The sequence below is a fragment of the Hypanus sabinus genome, chromosome 12, assembly GCF_030144855.1.
Source record: "Hypanus sabinus isolate sHypSab1 chromosome 12, sHypSab1.hap1, whole genome shotgun sequence".
In the NCBI taxonomy this organism is placed as follows: Eukaryota; Metazoa; Chordata; class Chondrichthyes; order Myliobatiformes; family Dasyatidae; genus Hypanus; species Hypanus sabinus.
In genome coordinates, this window is record NC_082717.1 from 7,387,439 (window position 1) to 7,400,046 (window position 12,608).

A 12,608-nucleotide genomic window follows, 5' to 3' on the forward strand; every position below is an offset into this window, starting at 1 on the left:
GGGCTCTGTAGGAGAGACGGGTTAGATTAATCTTGGAGTAGGTTACATGGTGGGCCAACAGGCCTGTATTGTGCTGTAAGGTTCTAAGCTCTGAGTTATAGGGGAAGTGCAATGGTCAGATACAGTAAGTGCATGGGCCGATGAGGTAGATTTAGAAATCAGAAGCTGAAATTGCAGTGTGAGAGATGTCCATTGACCAGTGGGATAGGACCTGATCTTGAGCCTGGTGGTACAGGCTTTCAGGCTTTTGTATCTTCTGCCCAGTGGGAGAGGGGAGGATATCCGGTGTGGGTGGGGGCTTTACCCAGGCTGCAAGGTGAAGACAGGGCCCATGGAGGGGAGGCTGCTTTCGGTGACGGATTGCACTCTGTTCACACTGAGCGATCGACAGCTGGTGATACCGTGTCCCGCCACTAACTCTTCCTCTTCTTTCTCTTGCCCTTATAGTGCTGGAGCGGAAGATGTCGGCGAGGCAGAGTAGGGAGGAGTTGGTCAGGAGGGGCGTGTTGAAGGAGGTTCCTGATCCGGGTAAGTCACCCAGGGGGCCGGGTAGAGGGAGGGATCTCTCTCTGGGGGAATGCCTTGCCAGCAGTGAGACCAGCGTCACATCTGAGGGCGCTGACTGGGAAACTCCCTGTGACTAACTCCTATCAATGGTCCTCTGTCAGTCCGTAAAGATGGCGCAGCGCCCACAACCTTCTCCCGCGTGGAGGCTCGTCTTGTGGCAGTGTTTCTGACGGCCCTTGTAAACCGAGGGTCCAGCCCTAATGTTGGATTCTGTCTGAGGAGATGTACACACTCAATCCACCTCTGAATCTCCATTACTCCCTTTCCACCTCCCTGTCACTCCACCATCCCTCTGTGTCTCCCCTCCTGTCCGTGCACTGTGAAGCAAATTAACCCCAGCCGTGGCCAGACAGCTAACTCCTGAGCTGCTGAGCGGAGCCCTGTGTTCACCACCGTCCTCAGCTCCTGCACACCCCTGACTCGCTGCTTCCTACCTTTCACACTGTCAGAGCGTTGGGCGTTTTGAGGAAATGTTTTGATATTCTGCCTCTCTCCTGGCCTCCGCAAATGTGGGAAGGTGTCTCGAGACACGCCATGTCCCCGCCCCGATCCCTGGCCACAACAACTGAGGGTGTCACAGCCGTAGACCACCACAGCTCAAAATCAGGCCCTCTAGCCCATTTAGTCCATGCTGAACTGTTTATCGAGCTACACCCACACCACAGCCCTCCATACACCTCCCATCCGTGTAGTCATCCAAACTTCTCTTAAATGTTCATTATCGAGCCCACAGCCACCACTTCCCCTGGCAGCTCATTCCACGCTCTCACCACCCTCTCTAAGTGAAGGTCCCTCTCACGGCACATGCCGGTGATGATCAGAATCAGACTTTAATCGCCAAGTACCTGTGCACATACAAGGAATTTACTTCCGGCAGATGTTGTCTCTCTGCTCATAACAATAATAATGATAAACATAAATGAAAATATAGGTTATACATACAGGTAGTGCAATCCAAGTAATAGTTAGCCGACAGTTAACCGGCAGTCAACTGTTCAGCAAAGTGACCGCAGTAGGGAAAAAACTTCTCCAGTGCCTATTAGTCTTAGTCTGGAGGGATCTGAAGTGCCTACCAGACGGAAGCAGTTCAAACAGTCCGTGCGCAGGATGGAAGGAGTCCTTTATGATGTTCCCCACCCTGGAAGAGTACAGGTCCACAATAGAGGGCAGGGAGGCCTGATTCTGATATTTGCCTTATACATTCCATCTTTCACCCTTAACTCATGACCTCTGGTTTTAGTCTCACTCAACCTCAGTGGAAGAAGTCTGCTTGCATTTACCCTTTCTATACCCCTTATATCGGGCAGGTGGGGCTCATCAGCCCGCCTAGGAGAAGGAAAACTCTGATTTTAAATCTCCGCTGCCTTGCGGCCATACCCACCCATGGAAAAGACTTCGGGAGTAAACCCTGGGAAGAAACCCGGAGCCGAGGTCCCTAAGGCAGTTTGATGTTGTTTACAACTTCACTCTGGCAACCTCTGCGACGACACTGGTGCCAAGCTGTATCAGCCCTTGGACTACATCAGTGACGTGGAGGGGGGAGCCCGCTGTATGGAAAACAGTCGGTTCCTCTGATCTCCCTACCCAGGCTTGCACCCTGGAGAGGACACAGTCCACCAGAGGTGCTAACCCGTGATCCCCGGGATCGACGGCTGCCTCCCACCCTGAATAATTTTTCACGCCTCTATCAAAGCTCTCCACTTTCTCCTACACTCCAGGGAAAAGTCCTAACCTCCCCTAACTCATGTCCCCGCAGCATCGTTGTAAATTTTCTCTGCGCTCTTTCAACCTCACTTACATCTTTCCTGTAGGAAGGTGGTCAGAACTCCAAACTGGGCCTCACTAACGTCTTTACAACTTCAACATAACGTCCCAGCTCCTGTACTCAACACTTTGATTTAGGAAGACCGATGTGCCAGCTTTCCTTACAACCCTATCTGCCGGTGATGCCACTTTCAGTGAACCATGGACCTGTATTGCCAGATCCCTTTGTTCTACCACACACCTCAGGGCCCTATCGTTCACTGTCTCAGACCTGCCCTGGCTGGTCCTACCAAACTGCAAAACCTCTTCCTTGTCTTCATTAAATTCCATCTGCCATTTTCCGGTGAATTTGGTAAAGTGGTATGCACTTGGTCACTGAACCCAGTGGTTCTTTAGAGAATTCTTGTGTGAACACATGCAATATTTTATTTGCTTTGGCAGTGGTTCTGTTTACAGGATTTCTGTAGCACCTTTACAACATGACCACCCCTCGGCCAGTGAATTGGCTTGTTAATTGTCATCTGTATCAAGATAACGTGAAAATCTTTTGTTTGCTTGCATTCCACACAGAAATACATCGCAGTAGTACAAAGGGAAATCAGTAAGACTCAGGAGCAGTATTGGGCCATTTGGCCCATCAATTATGCTCTACCATTCAATTACAGCCGATTTATTTTCACTCTCAGCTCCATTCAACAGAGTAGAGATCTCAGTTAAAAGATGTGTGGCGATACTGCCTCTTGTTTCCATTCCGGAAGGTCCCAACACAATTTGCGAGCAGTAAAGTGCAGATACAGTTATTAAGGAGCACAGCAAGATCCCGTCATTTATTAGCTGACCTCTTGTGTGAAGAGTTGCAAAAAATAGTGTTGCATTTCCAGGCAGAGTGCAGAGCAGGTGAACAAAGAAAGTGCAAGGGTGAAGTAGTTGGGGAGACGGCAGGAGAATGAGGTTGAGATAGGAAATAAATCAGCCATGATCGCATGGCAAAATGGATTTAATGGGCCAAATGGCCTAATTCTGCACAGTAACGCACACAAAATGCTGGTGGAACGCAGCAGGCCAAGCAGCATCTATAGGGAGAAGCACCGTCGACATTTCGGCCCGAGACGTCGACAGCGCTTCTCCCTATAGATGCTGCCTGACCTGCTGTGTTCCACCAGCATTTTGTGTGTGTTGCTTGAATTTCCAGCATCTGTAGATTTCCTCGTGTTTAATTCTGCACAGTACTGTATTTGTCAACATGGAGCGGAGAGCGAGTTTGCACTTTCAGTCCACAATAGAGACCCAAATCAGAATCAGGTCTATCATCACTCACATACATCATGAAATTGTTATTTATGGCAGCAGTACAGTGCAATACATAAAATTTCTACAGTACTCTGCACAGGATCTATGCCCACCAACAGAAGTCTATGTGCCAAAGTCTTCTGCAGAGTACTGTATGATGTAAAAAGAAGCAGTCCCAACTCCAACCCCGGTGGAACACCATGAGTCACCGGCAGCCAACTGGAGAAGGCCCTCTTCAGATTCAAGATGTCTGTAAGACATGGGAGCAGAATTAGGCCATTCAGCCCATCGAGGCTGCTCTACCATTCCATCATGGCTGATCCCAGATCCAACTCAACCCTATACACCTGCCTTCTCACCACATCCTTTGATGCCCCAACTGATCCGGAAACAATCAACTTCCACCTTAAATATACCCACAGACTTGGCCTCCACCACAGTCTGTGGCAGAGCATTCCACCGGTTCACTACTCTCTGGCTAAAAATAAATTCCTCCTCACCTGTGTTCATCAATTTTGAGGCTGTCCTGGACACTCCCACCATAGGAAACATTCTCTCCACATCCACCCTATCTGGTCCTTTCAACTTTCGGTTAGGTTTCAATGAGATCCCCCTGCATTCTTCTAAATTCCAGTGAGTACAGGCCCAAAGCTGCCAAATGCTCCTCATATGTTAACCCCTTCATTTCCAGAATCATTCTCGTGAACCTCTCCTGGACTCTCCAATGACAACACATCCGTTCTGAGATGTGGGGCCTAAAACTGTTGACAAGACTCCAGTGTGACCTGTCTATTGTCTTATAAAGGCTCAGCATTATTTCCTTCCTCTTGTATTCTATTCCACTTGAAATAAATGCCAACATTGCATTTGCCTTCTTTACTACAGACTCAGTTAACCTTCTGGGTGTCTTGCATGAGGACTTGTAAGTCTCTCTATACCTCTGATTTTGAACCTTCTCCCCATTTAGGTAATAGTTCACACTATTGTTACTTTACCAAAATGCATTATCATACATTTCCCAACACTATATTCCATCTGCCACTTTTTTGCTCATTCTTCCAATTTGTCTAAGCCCTGCTGCAATCACATTGATTCCTCAGCACTACCGACCCCTCCACCTGTCCTCGTATCTGCAAACTTTGCCACAAAGCCATCAATTCCATTATCTAAATCACTGGTAAACAATGTGAAAAGTAGCAGTCCCAAAACTGACCCCTGAGAAATACCACTAGCCACTGTAAACCAACCAGAAAAAGCTCACTTTATTCCCACTTGCAGCCTCCTGTCTGTCAGCCATTCCTCTATCCCTACCAGTATCTTACCTGTAACACCAAAGGATTTTATCTTGTTAAGCAGCCCGGTGTGTGACACCTTATCAAACGCCTTCTGTAAATCCAAGTAAATGACATCCACTGCCTCTCCCTTGTCCACCCTGCTTGTTACTTCCTTGAAGAACTCTAACAGATTTGTCAGGCAAGACTTTGACTTATTTTATCATTAGTCTCCAAGCACCTCAAAACCTCATCCCAACACTTTCCCAAGTGGTTAGGCTAACTGGTGTTAACTAACGGCCTATAATATCCTTCCTTTTGTCTTCTCCCCTTCTGAAAGGGTGGAGTGACATTTGCAATCTTCCAGTCCTCTGGGACCATGCCAGAATCCAGTGATTCTTGAAAGATCATGACCAATGCACCCATTATCATTTCTAGTACACAAGTGTAAAGGATAATGAAATAATTATGCGCTGGATCTGATGCAACACAAAAACCAGAGATAAAGAACACAGTGATAACAATCTCACAGTAAATATAAACAGATAGTTTATATCCATTGATTGTATGTCTACAAAGTGACATAGGCACAGGAGTGTCTGTACATGAGGTGACTCTGGCACAAGTGATAAAGTAGTGGTTGGGGGTGTGGAGGTGTTGATCAGCCTCACTGCTTGGGGAAAGGTAGCTGTTTTTGAGTCTGCTGGTCCTGGTGTGGATGTGATGTAGCCTCCTCCCTGGCGGGAGTGGGACAAACAGTCTCTGACCAGGTGGATGGGTTCCTTCATGGCATTACTGGCCCTTTTCTGCTATCTCTGTATCTCTGCCCCACTCTTCTCATGCCTCACATTGCCTATCGTGTTGGGGTTGCTCTGAATCTCACTTCCGAGTGTGTCTGGGGGGGGGTGTGGGGGGTGTGTGTGTGTGTGTGTGTGTGCTTAGTCACAACCATTTCCGCTTATCTCACATCCTCTTCATCACCCCCAGACTCTGCTGCGGGGTATACCTGTCCCTGAATCCGCTCTCCTCCCAATCTGATCCTTCAGCATCTTCTTGTGAGGCTGTCCCAGTCCTGTTCGTCCTAATCCTTCCTGTGGATGCAGGTTCCACCCTCTCCCCACACCTTGGCTGAAATGGGTTCTCTGTTTATTTGTTTGGTAATACAGTACGGAGTAGGGCCCCTCCCAGCCCGAGTAGGCCCCTCCAGCCCCTCGACGGCACCCAACAACCCTGATTAGTCCTGCCTGAATCATGGGACAATGTCCAGTAACCTACCCAGTGCAGCTTTGGACTGTGGGAGGAAACCGCGGAGCGCTCGGGGAAAACCCAGTCATTCCACAGGAGGATGTAGACATAGTGACCGAATTGAACTCCAGACTGTGGAGTCCCCTGTGATAGCATTGCGCTAACTGCTACGCTACCCCGTTGCACAACGAGTTGTGACTAAATTTAAAGCATCTGCCACAGTTTCTCCGGACTTCTCTACACAGAGCCAAACCTCTTCTTAACGATAATCAGCTTGGCTGAGGAACTTCCCCTTTCTTGACTTCCTGCCTCACTCTAAGAACAATTTTTCTTTTCTCGTATAAAATGAGTGTCTCATCAGTGGACCAATCGAAACCTCTCTTAAATGTTGAAATGGAGTTTGTATGCACCACTTGCTGGCAGCTCACTCGACACTCTCTGAGTGAAGAGGTTTCTCATTATACTCCCCTTGAACTTTTCTGCTTTCACCCTTAACCCATGACCTCTGGTTGTCATCCCACCAACTCAGTGGAAAAAGCCTGCTTGCATTTACCCCATACATACCCCTGATAATTTTGTATACCTCTATCGAATCTCCCCTCAAACTCCTACAATGCAAGAAATTCAGTCTTTCTTTCCAACTCAGATCCTCCACACCTGACTATACATCCTTGTAAATTTTCTCCGTATTCTGTACTATGGCTTTCTTTTAAGAATTAGAATTTTACTTCATACATCCATCTCGCAACATGAGGGAGTGAAAATCTATATGTTGCATCTCCATTGCAATGTACAAGCAGTAAGGAAGGGAAATGTGGGAGGATGTTGCCCAAATGCTGATTGTATACATGTTCAGTCAGATGTGCAATCAGATCAGTGTGTGTTGATCAATCTGATGGCCTGCTGTCCCAGAGCCTTTTGGTTCTGACTTTGTGCACCTGCTGCTGTAAATGTCCCGAGTAGAGGAAAGTCCACAACCACAGGTGTGCTGGGCTGTCCGCACCACTCTCTGCAGAGCCCTGTGACTGAGGGAAGTACAGTTCTCGTGCCAGGTGATGGCACAGCCAGTCAGGATGCTCTCGATGGTGCCCCCGTAGAAAGTCCTGAGAATTTCGAGACCCCTGACGAACTTCTTCAGCCGTCTGAGGTGAAGGAGGCGCTGTTATGCTTTTTTCACCACACTGCCGGTACGGAGAGTCCCGAGATCCTCGGTGATGTGCACACTGAGGAAATTGAAACTATTCACCCACTCAGTTACAGGCCCATTGATGCCAATAAAGACTAGCCTGTCCCGTTCCTCCTGTAACCCACGATCAACTCCTTCCCTTCGTGACATCAAGGGAGAGCTTGTCTCAGGGCGTTGACTTCCCCTCTGTCGGCTGTCTCATCATTTTTGGAAAGAAGGCCTACCGATGTCATATCATCTGCAAATTTGATCAGCAGTTTGGAGCTGTGCGTGGCAACACAGTCGTGTGTGTATCGGGAGTAGAGGAGTATATATGGTGAAATTATTTGTCTAACAAGTGCAGTACAATACCTACTGTAATTTACAGTTAGAAATGTGAAGTGTGCATATGTAACCCAGCAGGCACTGGACGTAACTAATAAAATGTCCACAGTGTGTGTGTTCATGATCTCCCATCTGCTTCAAGGTGTGATGTGTTGTGCATTCAGGGTTGCTGTTCTGCACACCACTCTTGTAATCTCTGGTTGGTTGAGCTTGAACCAGTCTGGCCGTTCTCCTCTGACCTCCGAGCTACCTCTCACTGGGTGCTTTTTTTTGTCTTTCGCACCATTCTCTGTAAACTCTGCAGACGGTTGTGTGTGATAATCCCAGGAGATCACTAGTCTCTGAGATACTCCAGTAGCTAGCGGTTTGTGCCACAATGCGACAGCTTGTGGCCCTTTAGTCAGGAGTTCAGTTTCAGTGACATCTGTAAGGAGTTTGTATGTCCTCCCCATGAACCCACAGGTTTTCCTCCCACACTCCAAAGACATACAGGTGAGTAGATCAATTGGTCATTGTAAGTTGTCCCGTGATTAGGCGTGGGTTAAATCAGTGGGTTGCTGCGCAGTGCGGTTCGTTGGAACAAAGGGGCCTGGTCTTCCCTGTGTCTCTAGACAAACTGAACCTCTTGACCACGTCTGCATGCTTTTGTGCATTGAGCTGCTGCCACATGATTGGCTGGTTAGATATTTGCATTAACAAGAGGGTGTGCTGGTAAATTGGCCGAAGTCGATGGTCTGGTTGAGTTCATCAGTGGCTCTGCAACCCGTTGCATCCACCGTACGGGGGACTGGCCTACCAGAGCCCTGTTGGCGGGCCTTACCACAGGGCATACCTATATCAAATTAAATATTGCAACTGGGGCAATGCTGAAAGGTGAGGTAGTGAGCGTAGGCAGAGTAGACAGACAGCATCTCTTTCCCAGGTTTGAAATGTCAAGGGCATGCATTTAAGGTGAGAGGGGGTAATTTCAAAGGAGATGTGAGGGGCAAAATTTTTACACAGAGTGGTGGGTGTCTGGGAAGCACGGCCTGGGATGGTGGCAGAGGCAGATACTTTTGGGATTTTTAAGAGATGTTTAGATAGGCCCAGGAATGTGAGGGAAATGGAAGGATATGGACATTGTGAAGGCAGGAAAGATCAGTTTAGTCGCCCGTTTGAGTGCCAGTTGAATTGGATTGGCACAACATTGTAGCTGAAGGGCCTTTTCCTCTGCTGAACCGTCCTACGCTGCAAGTAGGATCGGGCAGGATCGTGCTGGGCAGCCCATGTTTGGCCATGAATGCCGCCCTTTCCGGTGAGACCCAGATTCTGATCTGAAATGTCAGAACGGGACGGCAGAGTTGTTACTGGAACTGGTTTGTTATTGTCACGTGTACCGTGACACAGTGGAAAGCTTGTCTTGCATGCTGTTCGTACAGATCAGATCAGTGCACACACAGTACATCACAGACACTCCTGTGCCCAGAGTCACTTTATGGACATACAGTCAATCTATAAGTCATGTATTTATATTTATTGTGTTTTCAATATTATTATTTTTGTGCTGCATCAGATCTGGAGTAACAGTTATTTCATTCTCCTTTACACTTGTGTACCGGAAATGAATTGTAAACCTCAAAGCAGATCAAGGTGAAACAATAACAGTGCAGAATAAAGTGTAACGTTTAGAGAGAAAGCAGACAACTAGGTGCGAGGAGGTAGATTGTGAGGTCAGTAGTCCATCTTACCCTCCAGGGGAACTGTTCAATAGTGTGATAACAGCACAGCGGGGTGGAAGCTGTCCTTGAGCCTGATGGTATGTGCTTTCGGGCTTTTGTATCTTCAGTATACACCTCACAACGGACACACCACAATGCACACTGTACACCTCACAACGGACACAGCACAATGCACACTGTACACCTCACAACGGACACACCACAATGCACACTGTACACCTCACAACGGACACAGCACAATGCACACTGTACACCTCACAACGGACACAGCACAATGCACACTGTACACCTCACAACGGACACAGCACAATGCACACTGTACACCTCACAACGGACACACCACAATGCACACTGTACACCTCACAATGGACACCACAATGCACACTGTACACCTCACAATGGACACCACAATGCACACTATACACCTCACAATGCACACTATACACCTCACAATGGACACACCACAATGCACACTGTACACCTCACAATGGACACCACAATGCACACTGTACACCTCACAATGGACACCACAATGCACACTATACACCTCACAATGCACACTGTACACCTCACAACGGACACACCACAATGTACACTATACACCTCACAATGGACACATCACAATGCACACTATACACCTAAACGGACACACCACAGTGCACAGTATACACCTCACAATGGACACACCACAATGCACACTATACACCTCACAACGGACACACCACAATGCACACTGTACACCTCACAATGGACACATCACAATGCACACTGTACACCTCACAACAGACACACCACAATGCACACTGTACACCTCACAACGGACACACCACAATGCACACTGTACACCTCACAACGGACACACCACAATGCACACTGTACACCTCACAACGGACACACCACAATGCACACTGTACACCTCACAATGGACACATCACAATGCACACTGTACACCTCACAATGGACACATCACAATGCACACTGTACACCTCACAATGGACACATCACAATGCACACTGTACACCTCACAACGGACACAGCACAATGCACACTGTACACCTCACAATGGACACATCACAATGCACACTGTACACCTCACAACAGACACACCACAATGCACACTATACACCTCACAACGGACACACCACAATGCACACTATACACCTCACAATGGACACATCACAATGCACACTGTACACCTCACAATGGACACCACAATGCACACTGTACACCTCAACGGACACACCACAGTGCACACTAGGAAGTGAGCGGTTACAGAGGGGAGGGCACGGTGTCAAAGGAATCCTGAACAACAGGTCCGCTGTGGTTTAATCCACAGAGTGAGTGAAGGGCCTTGCCGTGCCCCCAGCCCCTCTGCCCTCCGGGTTGTGTATGGGAGAGGACGAGCCAGGATTGCTCTCTCCACCCTGGTCTGCACCAGCCGTCGACTTGCAGTGCTCACAAAGTACACTGCAGCTGCTGTAGTCAAATCAAGACGTACCAAAAAGCTGGAGGAACTCGGCAGGTTGGGCAGCATCCGTGGAAATGAACAGTCAACGTTTCGGGCTGAGACCCTTCGTCAGGACTGAAGAAGGAGGGGGCCGGGTCCCTATAAAGAAAGTGGGGGGAGGGTGGAAAACCAATCAGAGGAAAGATCAAGGAGTGGGGGAGGGGAAGTAGGGAGAGGATAGGCAGGAGAGGTGAAGAAGAAATCTAAGGGGAAAGCACTATGAGTAGTAGAAGAAGGCAGAGAAGTTGGAGAATTGAATGTTCATACCAAGGGGCTGGAGACTACTGGAGCACCTACATTCTGTCCACCACAACAGACAGGATCTCCTGGTTGCCACTCACTTCAACTCCCCCTCTCATTCCCATTCGGATATGTCCATAGATGGCCTCCTCTACTGCCATGATGAGGCCAAACTCAGGTTGGAGGAACAACATCTCATATACCGTCTGGGTAGTCTCCAGCCCCTTGGCATGAACATCGAATTCTCCAACTTCCGGTAATTCCTTTCCTCTCCCTTCCCCCATCCCACCTCTACTCTGTCTCCTCTTCAAACTGCCTATCACCTCTCATGACTCTGCCTTCTTCTACTATCCATAGTGCTTTCCCCTTAGATTTCTTCTTCACCTCTCCTGCCTATCCCCTCCCTACTTCCCCTCCCCCACCCCTTGATCTTTCCTCTGATTGGTTTTCCACCCTCCCCCCACCTTCTTTATAGGGCCCCTGCCCACCTCCTTCTTTAGTCCTGACGAAGGGTCTCGACCCGAAACGTTGACTGTTCATTTCCACGGATGCTGCCCAACCTGCTGAGTTCATCCAGCTTTTTTTACGTCTTGACTTGCAGTGCTCTGTCCCTCCCCCGCCTCCAGCCCTCGGTCAAGGGGAGGAGGCCATTGTGATCTCAGCAGTGTCATCGAGGCCTCAGGCACATGAGGACTTTCAGTGTTCCCTCCGTTGCCTGGCAACGTGGAATGAGCGGGACCGTCCGGCCGTGTGGAATGGAACAGGCCACGACCCTGGTGTGAGTGACAGGAGCCCCTGATGAACTCATCTGCCGAGTGGCAGTGCGGTCCCAGCCATCCGGCCAGAATGGCCCCATTTTGATACGTCCCTGACCTGAGCGGGACAGCCGGAGACTGGGGAGGGTAACCCCAGTCCACTCGGCCGGCCGGCCTGAGGGACGATGGGAGCCGCAGCCAGGAAGAGTTACCCATCCAGTGAGAAGGAAAGTAACAGGAGCTTCATATTCAATGGTAAACCCACCGTGCCTTTGGGCAGTTCCGTGATCACACGGAAAGAGGACTGAAGTTCTAAAGTTTCTAGAAACTGGCTATCATAGTCAGAATCAAAAATCTCACTATCCCAGTGACGAGCCCTCAGTGGTAATGAATAGCCTGTCTCCAGTGAGGTCTCGTCACCAGAACAATGAGCTGTTTACAGTTTACTATTGACCTGTGCTGTGCACTGCATATGGCTTTGAATTATACTTTGTTATTTATGATTTTACTAAATTGTCTCCCTGAATCAGTCCAACTTACTCCTCTCTGTAAACCTTCCCTATCCATACGCCTGCCATAATGAACTATATAATTGTAGTTGTACCTGCCTTTACAATTGCCTCTGGCAGCTCAACCCACTGACCTCTGGGTGAAAATCATTCTAATGAAGGATAAAAATCGGCTGGATGGCAGGAGGCAAAGAATGGGATTAAGGGAGCCTTTTCGGGTAGGCTTCCAGTG

General features: G+C 48.6%; 1 protein-coding gene across 2 annotated transcripts in view; it reads left to right on the forward strand.

Moving 5' to 3' along the window:
- Positions 1-419: 419 nt before the first annotated feature.
- Positions 420-12,608, forward strand: part of LOC132402607 (phosphatase and actin regulator 2-like) — a 66,454-nt gene continuing 54,265 nt past the window's right edge. Inside the window, exon 1 of one of the 2 annotated variants that reach the window (XM_059985511.1) lies at positions 420-528. In XM_059985511.1, the coding sequence (XP_059841494.1) occupies positions 462-528 (67 nt within the window). In that variant the 5' untranslated portion in view covers positions 420-461. The remainder of the gene's footprint in view (positions 529-12,608) is intronic. The other variant, XM_059985512.1, reaches the window with a different exon arrangement.